General features: G+C 35.2%; 2 protein-coding genes across 3 annotated transcripts; one reads left to right on the top strand and one right to left on the bottom strand.

Moving 5' to 3' along the window:
* Nucleotides 1-868: 868 nt before the first annotated feature.
* On the bottom strand, nt 869-3,702 carry LOC115713740 (mitochondrial outer membrane protein porin 2). Of its 2 annotated transcripts, XM_030642222.2 has the most exons (7): nt 3,449-3,702; nt 3,312-3,379; nt 2,155-2,265; nt 1,987-2,073; nt 1,687-1,895; nt 1,150-1,492; nt 869-1,025 (listed from the first exon to the last, which is right to left on the bottom strand). In XM_030642222.2, exons 1-6 carry the CDS (start codon nt 3,498-3,500, stop codon nt 1,186-1,188), a joined length of 834 nt encoding a protein of 277 aa, XP_030498082.1. In that variant the 5' UTR covers nt 3,501-3,702; the 3' UTR covers nt 869-1,025; nt 1,150-1,185. The 2 variants fall into 2 exon arrangements, with proteins under 2 accessions (XP_030498082.1, XP_030498080.1); XM_030642220.2 differs by having other exon boundaries at nt 869-1,492; nt 3,449-3,700.
* An 840-nt stretch (nt 3,703-4,542) lies between these two features.
* LOC115713735 (U-box domain-containing protein 4) lies at nt 4,543-7,031 on the top strand. The gene is made up of 2 exons (XM_030642218.2): nt 4,543-6,095; nt 6,786-7,031. Exons 1-2 carry the CDS (start codon nt 5,121-5,123, stop codon nt 6,861-6,863), a joined length of 1,053 nt encoding a protein of 350 aa, XP_030498078.1. The 5' UTR covers nt 4,543-5,120; the 3' UTR covers nt 6,864-7,031.
* The last annotated feature ends 3,570 nt before the right edge of the window (nt 7,032-10,601 follow it).

The raw sequence follows: 10,601 nt of genomic DNA, 5'->3' as shown, positions 1-10,601 counted from the left end.
TATATGACTTATTTTAAGTAAACATTGAGGAAGTAATGAAAATAGAATAAGTTTGATAAGGATGGATTGTTAGTACATGCATATAATAAAATAAGCTTGCATCTTTATTGTCTAAAATTTTATGTAGATCAAACAAGCTAGATTATGATCTTAATGTCTTAGATACTTTTGGCTTGTACTTAAGAATCTTTGTATGTTCTTCTAAAGCTTTTGTTTTGAAATTCTGGTTAGAAATAAGTTTTTCAATTCTGTCTTTAGATATGAAGTTTTATGTTTATCCTTGAAGAATGAAGACTAAAACTTTGGGATATTTATTTAATTTTTTTTAGATGACATTCCTTATTATTAAACTTTCTATGAGATTGTCTATCTATTTATAAAAAATGAAAAATTGTAGTACTATTTTTTAAGGAAAAAAAAACTAAGCATATAATTAAATTTAAACATACGTGCATTATTGCACGTAACATTCACCTAGTTAATAAATAAATGTTTAAATATGTTAACAGGTAATAAAACTATAATATGTTATACATGTTAAAATGGTAAATTTGAACCTATTTGTTTATTTTTTTTCATTTATGCGAGTAAAATAAGTATTAAATAGATAAAAAAAAATACTAACGCATTGTGAAAGATTAACATAACTAGAATATGACATCTTTAAATATCGTTTTAATTGTATCGTGTCATGAATTGACCTATTTATAATAGTGTCGTGGACGTGTTATGAAACATTATTTAATCGTATTATGTTCGTGTTAAGCATAATCGTGCCAAACTGAAACAAGACACGAATACACAAATTCGTAGTCCTACCTAAAACTATTTTGGATACTCTTTGAGAATTGAAAATTTCATGGTACCATACGACAAACTTCTTAGAAAGCTTTATTTTCGGAGCAGGTTATGTAGTATCCTCTTCCGAAATATCCATACTACAACTGCGTAGTGTATCATAGTTTCACACAGAGTCACTCCACCCAAAACAATAGACAATCTCCAGGAAAATAACTTGCACAACACTGAAGAAAGAGATTGCAAATAGGAAACAAACAAACTTACCTAACTTTCTCATTCAGAATCGAACTTGCAAAATGAGGGAAGATATGTGAATTGAAAAAGGAAAATGAAAAAATATATGCTTACATATGTGTGCAGATTATGTATTCAAAACTTAAATTGCTAAGGCTTGAGGTTGAATGCCAACCCAAATTTGGGTTCCTTCTCTAAGGCCTTGGTGTCAAAAGAACCGGAAACAGTCAAGAAGGCCTTAGGTGTAACCCTATGCAGTAAAACAGCCCCAAGATTACCATTGTTGTCAAGCTTTGTCTTCACCGTTGTGTTAGAATCAACCACGCAAGAGCATCCAACTGTCAACGTATTCTCATTCGTAGAAAACTTTCTAGTGACCTCCCCAACAGCAGCTCCCCCATTCAGCCAATTTAGATGACGCAAATACAATACCCTTAGTGAGTCTCCTTTGTCAGCGCTACAAAAGGAAAAAGAGGCAATTAGCAAGAACTTCATGCCAAGTACGAATCTGGCTTCTTTTACAGATTCTGGTGAAGGGGAACAAATATAATATTATTCCATAAAGACCATAGACGATAGACCATAGCATGTGCACACACACACCAGAGGACTGCAAACTATAAACTTGAATGATCTCAGGGAAGAACTTACAGAATTACTGAAGCAGAAGAATCTGATTTTGTCAAGCTTACACCAGCATTATATTTAAGGAATTTCCGAGAACCTGTCAAGTAAGTACCTTCTGCACCAAAAGCAATGCTTGGGGTGCCAATGGTTGCAGAGAAATCAATAGCAGGAGACTGATTCAGAGTAATAGCGGCAGTGAAAGACGTGTGCTCATGGAGATGTTGTAGCTCCAACTGCAAAAGAGAAGAAATTTGTTATTATACATTTTGAAATCCAAGCAATACTGTAGAGTCATGCCCATTAACATGCTAATAGCGTTGATACCTTGCCCGATTTGTAATCAGGGAGTTTAATTGAGGCAATGGTTTTTGTCGATGGCAGGATATCCACGATGGTAAATCTTGTGGAGACCTGCTCAACTAAAAGATAACTATTAACAACAGAAATATGGTGAATCAAACTTTCTAAAAGAAAAGGAAGATGAGTAACTACCTCTGATTCTGTGTAAACATGGAAATCAACCATAGCATTCTTGTGCTTATAATTTGAAGCAACATTTCCATAGAAAAGGCCACCCTTCTTCACCACTGTTGAGTTGAGATCCTAAAGTCACAATGATAACAAAATTAACTCACATTGTTGTTCACAACAAAAAACAAATGCAAAAGAGCACACTTGCCTTCACCAAAGAGTGCTAGACCACGGACAAGACAGAACGTTGTCAAAACATATACTTTTTTATAGGGAATAGCATCCCCAATAATCAACTAGGTGACATTATGTCAAACTCATCATTCTCAATAATTAGCAAACAATGAACTATCAACAAATTAAAGACGCAGTTACAAACTTATCATCTAAGATTTTCAACAAAGACTTCACAAAGAATCACCAAAAACTCTTGGTCTCGGGTTCCTAAAGTTACTTTGTTTAGTAATCATCATCAAAGAATATTATACCACTAAATGCCATAAGTAGAAACACATGATCATCCAATATGAGTAGCCTATATATTTTTAGCTTAAACTTGATTTCATAAAGATTACCTTGACTATATTCAATTATGAGTAGCCTTCAACCACCATATAATTAGAAGATGCACCTACGATTTTTAAGCACCAATTTGTATTCTATTTTCACTACATTCTGGACTACAGTATAGAAAATTCCAAATTGCTAAAATGATGAAAATTCCCAGATTTATTGATGCTATAATATGTTCAGCACACTGATCCTTGATGTAATAAAGCTAGACTTGGCAAAAAAACTTAACTCAACTGCTAAACTTTAACTTCATGCATTAGTTGCCAGCATTTTCCTCACTGGGTTAGAAGTAATAATTAAACATTACAGGCAGTTGCTTATGGAAAACTAGTCCATAATTAAATAAATCAAAACTTCATATTCAATATTTTTCTCATGTGCTTAATTATCCAAAACTGAACAGGGTGAAAAATGATAATAAGAAACGAATATGTATCAAACTAGATATTAGGGAAATGCTGTTGAGCTATGAATCGGGTTTCATTCATAATATCTTATGATACAATACAGAAATTAACCATAGCAATCACAACCAGAAGAAGAATAAATAAGAATCAAAAGCTATTTAAATTGATTAGAGAGAGAGAAGAGAGGTGAATCCGTACAAGTCCTGTGTCACTGTGAGAAGTAACTGTAACTTTCTGCTCCGTGCTGTAATCCTTAACTAGTAAATCTGTAAATCAAGCCAATAAATCAAAGACTTGGAAATGAAGAGACAGAAAGAGAAAGTACACAATAGTACCTTTGGCTTTCTTGCCAATGTCAGAGAATAACCCAGGTCCTTTTGCCGCCATCTTCAGGCCCGGGGCTGCTCCGGTAAACTCACAGCAAAACAAATCTTAAGATTCTAATTTCCAGAGGCAGCGAGGACCGAGGAGGAAGAAGACGGGGGTTTATACATAAACCCCTCTTCCAATTTTCGCAGTTTTAAATATCTGGAAAAAAAAAAAGGCCGTAAAGGAAAACTTTACTTGATTTCGGCATAAACGTATTAAATAGTTGGAAAGGGTGCTCGTTACGAGTCGAACTCAAGACCTCCCGGTTAATAAACAAATACTCTGGCCAACTGAGCTACGAGAGCTGGCTGTCATGCACTATTTTCTTTTTCCAAATTAGTTCATTACTTTTTCCGCAAAGTGATCATTAATAGACATTTAATTGATTTATCATTGTTTTAACTTATGATTATAATATGTGACCTTATATTATTTGTCCTATATATCTAATACTTAATATAAATCACGTTACATTATTTACTTTTCCTATTTATAGATACTCCCCTGTTTATGATTTCAAATTTGAAAAGTTAGTTAGGCAAAGCAAAGCTACAATATTATTGAAACTTCTTGCATTGCATGTGTAAATAAATGCCAGCATGTTCATATAAAATTGAATTGATTACTATTTGATTTTATGGCAACGAAACGAAGTAGCATAATTTCTAAAATACCTAAATACACGTACCCTGGGGCTTGAGATGATAATCAGTGCTATGCCTATACATCACAAAAATAATACCAAGGAAAAAACCAATATTATTATTCATTTAAAAAGAAAAATAAACAGACAAAAGATGTAGACCTTGCATATAAATTATAATGTTGGATTGTTTACATTTGAAGAATGAGTTATTAGATCTTGAAATTTGCAATAATTGGATGAATATGTGTTAATGTTATGAACAAAGAAGAAAAAAGTAACAGCTAGCTCTCTATGCGCGCGTTGCGTGGGGTGACCTGTAGAAATGCTCATGATTGATCACACAGTACAGACACCACGTGCACACCCCGTCGGCAAAATAAACTAACAATTTCTCCTTAGAACGGAGTACGTGGCCCAATAGACACAGCGTTTTCAATACCATAACACAATTTGCCATGGTACGGGGGAAAAGCCTCGGTTAAAACCAAACCATGGAGAAGAGAAGCATTCACAAAAAGAAAACAGACCTTCTTCCAAGCTTTTTCTTTTTCTTTTTCCTTTTCTTTTTCGAATAACGAACCTTCTATGCACGCGTTTAAAGAGGCCTTCGCACGTGCTCACTATGTTATAGTCAGTTATGTGCACGTGTCAGCCCAGCCCCCAAGGTTTACTCCAGGTGTTATGTTAATATCTCTAGCTACTCATCCCCTTCCTTGCCTGGGCCTGTCCTTTCTCCATTTTTTTTATTTATTATTATTTTCTCACTTTTCATTCACTTCACTTCCTCAGTCAAAATAAACAAAAACAAAATTCAAAACGAGGTCGTTTCCCTACCTTCCAACCCGAATTTCACGTCACGATTAGGGGAATTCTAATTTTTATTTTTCTCAAAATTATATATATATTTAATTATCTAGCTATAATTCTTGAAATTCACCGACGACGAATTGATGCAGTGAGAGAAAAGCTTGCACAATTCAACTTCCATCGATATGGAAAATCACAAGAGTTTCACATATATGGGAAGGACTTTCAGTGATCTGAGCGTCGGTGACAATTCCACTGCTTTCAGCGACTGCAACAGCGACAGATCCGGCGAATTCCCGACAACTTCGTCGCAGAGCCGCCGGCTACTGCTCGCTTGCGCCTCCGATAACTCGGATGAGCTAATTCATCAACTCGTTTCCGACCTCCAGTCCTGTTCGATTGAGGAGCAGAAGCAAGCCGCCATGGAGATCAGACTCCTTGCAAAGAACAAACCAGAAAATCGCCTTAAGATCGCAGAAGCCGGTGCTGTGAAGCCGTTGATTTCGCTCTTGTCCTCTTCCGATCTCCAGCTCCAGGAGTACGGAGTCACGGCGATTTTGAATCTTTCGTTATGCGATGAGAACAAGGAGCTTATTGCTTCATCGGGAGCGATTAAGCCTCTGGTTCGAGCACTCAGGATCGGAAACCCGACGGCGAAGGAGAACGCCGCTTGTGCTCTGCTTCGCCTATCACAGGTTGAGGAGAACAAAATGGCAATCGGACGGTCGGGAGCGATTCCACTGTTAGTGAATCTACTCGAGAACGGTGGGTTTCGGGGGAAGAAAGACGCATCGACGGCTCTGTACACGTTGTGCTCTGTAAAAGAGAACAAAATCAGGGCCGTACACGCGGGAATCATGAAGCCACTGGTGGAATTGATGGCTGATTTCGGGTCTAACATGGTGGACAAATCAGCGTACGTACTGAGTGTATTGGTATCGGTACCGGAGGCCAGGACGGCGTTGGTAGAAGAAGGAGGAATTCCCGTACTGGTGGAGATAATAGAGGTTGGGTCCCAGAGGCAGAAAGAGATTGCGGTGGCGATCTTGTTACAGATTTGCGAAGATAGTGTGACTTACCGTACCATGGTGGCCCGCGAAGGAGCAATTCCCCCTTTAGTCGCTTTGTCTCAGTCTGGCACTAATCGTGCTAAGCAAAAGGTAACATACCCTCCTCCTACTGTCCAACAACTACAACCGTTTCCCTTCTTTCTCTCTCTCTCTCTTGGCTTTGTCAGTTTGGTCGCCTGAGCCTGTGAGACTTTTGTGCTCCGGTCGATGACTCTGTCCAGTGACGTGGCACGGCCTTTTTATAATATATATATATATATTATATTACAAATTCCTGTTTTAATGGCTGTTTTCATTGTTTCATTAATGGAAGTGAACGCTGTTGAGCCACGTCATAATGCTTATCAAGTCGGCCATTTGTTCAATTTTGAAAATATAAATAAAACACTAATTAAGGGAAACTGTAGTTTTTAGTTAAATTTAATAAGAACATTAATTCATCATGATATATATTAGGCTGAATTACCATTTTACCACACCTAGACATTTTCATGTCGTGGATAAACCTTTCCTATTTTTCCAATATGCGAGGCTAGACATGTCTTTTTGGTCGGTGAAGTGCCGGTATCTCCACTAATATATTAATATACTAATAGAGTTTTGCCAAGTCTTTTGATTAGATAAATGGTTAAGTCGAATTGGTATGTTTTTGTTGTTGTTGGTTGCTTTTTTAAAATTATTATTATTATTTTTGGGTGATGAAAAAGAGAATTAAAATATAATTGTGTCTCACAAGAGTGGGTTCCTTTTGTCGTTTTTTGTGTCGTTTTATGTGGACAGGCAGAGACACTGATAGAGCTTCTACGACAACCAAGATCCGGCAACGGCGCTGCCAGAGCTTCGGACGTGTCAGCATGACTGCCCCATTACTTATCAGTGTTATCTTGTCCATTTGTCCATGTAGCCCAGACATTCAATCCCACACTGAAAGTCTGAAAGTCTTATTTTTCTTTTTTAAACTAAAACAAGAAAGAAACGACAACTTGTAAATATTTATGCAATACAAGAGCTTTGTGAAATTTGTGATGGAAGGGAGTTCGATTTTCGAATTTTAATTTTGTTATGTTTTTTGTTAACCAGCTGTTAAGATTTGAAAAAAAAAAAAAAAAAAATTGTTCAGCGTGCGCTGCATCTCTCTCTCTCTCTTATTTTTTTCCTTTTCCCGAACGCGGCTTACTCTCTTATTTTGACCTCTATGTGGTATGTACTTCTCTAAATAAAGTTTTGGGATAAAATATTGAAGAAGTAAGGTACTACTACTGCTAGGCCCTTCCTTAATCACTAGAAAATGATTATTTAAATAGAAGACTAATCTTTTAATTTATTAATAAAAAAAGGGGTAATTATATATGTATATATCATCCGCATAGAACGGCATAAATTTATACAGATGAGATGCTTTGTGTTTGTGTTTTATAGTTTAATCAGAGAGAAAATAAATGTTCAATTAAGTTTTTTATAGAAAAAAATAAAGGAGTCCCACGAGATTGGCGTGCATGGAAAATGGGTCCAGAATGATGGAGAGTAGCAGTAGCCGTAAGCTACTTTATTTTGTAATTTGGAATTTGTAGAACGTTAAACCGTCTAGTTGTTTGGCACGTGTAATATATATATTCAGTTATTAGTAGCGGTTGTTCGTTCAGTCACATCATTATTGAGTCTCTTTCAGCTGTGTCTGGGTCCCTAGTTGACGGCTGATAATTATGTTGGAATACTATTTAAACTTTGCTGGTCACGCCTTCAGTGTCTCGTATCGACTATCAACTATGTTTGGAGTTGAGTTTTTATGCTTAAAAATACACATAACGACAAAACAGCCAAATTATTTCACCTTAATTGTTTCTATTTGCTGTGCAAAAAAGCACACTCAAGAACAAAACCAAGTCATTGTACAGTGATTAATTGGGTTGAACATAAAACCAGAAATTGAGATTAAAATGAAAGCAAAACTAAAATTGTAGCAGAACCACAAAGAAAACAAAACGTTGAACTGATTTAGGATAAATCCAAGAACAGTACAGCCGGAAATCGAACTCTCAATTACATTAGAAACTCACACTGTGAGACATGGGATTAGGCACACCCAACCTCATTATACAACTCTTTTTAGAACTGTGCATGAGTTGGGTTGGCCGGGTTAAGAGTATTTTAATGACCCAAGCCAATGACATCTACCTATAAATTTTTAACAAATTCACATCCTAAATATTTTATAACCCAATCTATTTTTTTTTTTTTTTGCGGGTTGGGTTAGTTTAGGTTAGATTATAACCCTTATTCCATAATTAAAAAAAAAAGATTTTGATATTATCAAAATCATACATAAATTAAAAGTTCTAACATAAACATATTCATCCAAAGTTACAAATAATTCAAGATCTAATATTACAGTCATCTAAAATTTAAAACTATATTGTCCATAACAAACTTAAACAAAATCAAAATCAGTTTCGATATCAACCTCACTCAACAATCTCAACGTCAATTGTCTTTGCTTTTGATGATGATTCATTGACCTTAAGTTTTTTGTTCTGCAATTATATATAAAAATATAGTTAGTAGTTAGTCAAATTATTATAAATAAATAAATAAATAAAAGCATAATAAAAAAACATATTCAATATTTATCAAGAAAATTATATTTACCTATAAGAAAATCATACACTCTCTCATAAGAAAAAAAAAAGTTAAATTATAATAATATTAGCAACTACAAAAAAAATTATTTGCTATATAGTATATACTAAAGATCATAGTAAAAATAATAACAAATCTATGAAATCACAAATAAAAAAAAATCCTAAAGAAGAAAAGATTATAATACATTTATTTGCAACTAACAAAATTTTGTATGCTAATTGCTATATGCTCAAGATTGCAAAAAAATAACCAAATCATAAATAAATTAAAAAAAAAAAAAATAGTAGACAGTAGCAAAACTAAAATAAAAAATTCATATAGACTACCTTTTTATCACAAAAAAAAAAAAAAAAAAAAAAAAAAATAACAAACAAACAAACAAACAAACAAACATCACATACCTAATCAAGATTCAAATCATGTTATATTATTTATCAAAAAATAAAAATAAGGTCAAGTGAAGAAAGATCAAGACCTGCATTTGTGGTGACCTGAGAACAACAAACTCCGACACCTGAGAACAATCCAGCGCCTAGCCAACTGCCAAGATACTTACAAAACAGAAAAAAAAAATGGGCTTCAGCTCCTTCAGCACAGAAAAAAAAAGAAAGAAAAGAAAAGGATTGGAGAAGAGAACACAAAAGAGAACTTACTTGTTGTTATCTCCAGCAAGGAAAAGAACGATGTGGTCTTTGTGTGAGCGAACAGGGCCACTAGAGATGGCAAATGAATGAGGACCGGAGATGTCTGGCCACGAACAAGAAAGTTGCTGTGGCTTCGTGAGTCTGGCTGTTTAGAAATGGAATCACATTCACAACTAGTTTTTTGTAAGAAAAGAAGAGGGAGGCGGGAGTGTGCTAGGATTTTTTATGTATGTATGAAATATGAATATTAGGGAGGGGAGGCAGCAATGTTTATTTAGGGTTTGAACTGATTTTTTTTAAAAAAAATCTTACTGGGTCGGCCCGGGTTAGGTTGTTTGGTTACAATGTATGCAACCCGTTATCAACCCAATGAACACGGGTTAAGAAACTTTTGACCCATTTAATTTCGACCTAAGAAAAATAAGGCTATTTCAGCCTAAATTTGGGTTCGATTGGCTGATTTGGTCGGCCGAGCGGATGCTCACCCCTAGTTGGACCAGACAATAAATCTACCTTGATTCAGTCACTTGAAACACACACAAAAAAATTGAAAAAAAATGCAGTCCGATTAAAACAAATCAGCATTTGCTTATGTTGAGTAGATTTAGGCAGTGCCTAAACTTCTGTAAGCTAGCACCAATTTTAGCATGTCAGCAAAATTTTCTTATGTGTTGATTTTCTTTGTTTGGACCTTTTCTTGTGCTACTATGTCCCTTATGAAATGATACTTAATATTTATGTGTTTGGACCTTTCATGTAGCATAGAATTATTTATTAGGTGTAAGGCATTTTGATTATCACAATACATAGTTAAATTTTTAGAGTTTAATCCTAACTCATGAGTGATACCCTTGAGCCATAAAGTTTCATGAAATGCTTATGTTGCAACCATGAAATTAGCTTCTGTGGTCGAAAGAGCAACCACCTTTTGTAGGTTTGGTTTCGATGGCTTATAGCTCCTCTAAGTCCAGTAAAAACTAGACATGTAAGGGATCTTCTTGTGTCAATGTTGGTTGCATAATCACTGTCTACATATCCTACCACTTCTCCTTTAGATCTTGGGTTCCCATTGTAGATTAAAGCCAAGTCAAGTGATCCTTTAACATACCTGAGAATCCACTTGATTGTTGTCCAGTGAGCATCACCTAGATCAACCATATACCTACTGACAATGCTAGTGAATGAGCTAGATTAGGCCTAGTGCAAATCATAGCATACATGAGGCTTCCAACCACACTGTGTAGGGAACCGTTTCCATCAATTTCCTTTCTGCATTTTTCTTGAGACATTGAGATTGGGACAGTTTAAAGTG

The sequence above is a fragment of the Cannabis sativa genome, chromosome X (assembly GCF_029168945.1).
Source record: "Cannabis sativa cultivar Pink pepper isolate KNU-18-1 chromosome X, ASM2916894v1, whole genome shotgun sequence".
Taxonomy (NCBI): domain Eukaryota; kingdom Viridiplantae; phylum Streptophyta; class Magnoliopsida; order Rosales; family Cannabaceae; genus Cannabis; species Cannabis sativa.
The sequence above is the reverse complement of the archived record's forward strand: the minus strand, read 5'-3'. Positions and strand labels throughout refer to the sequence as shown.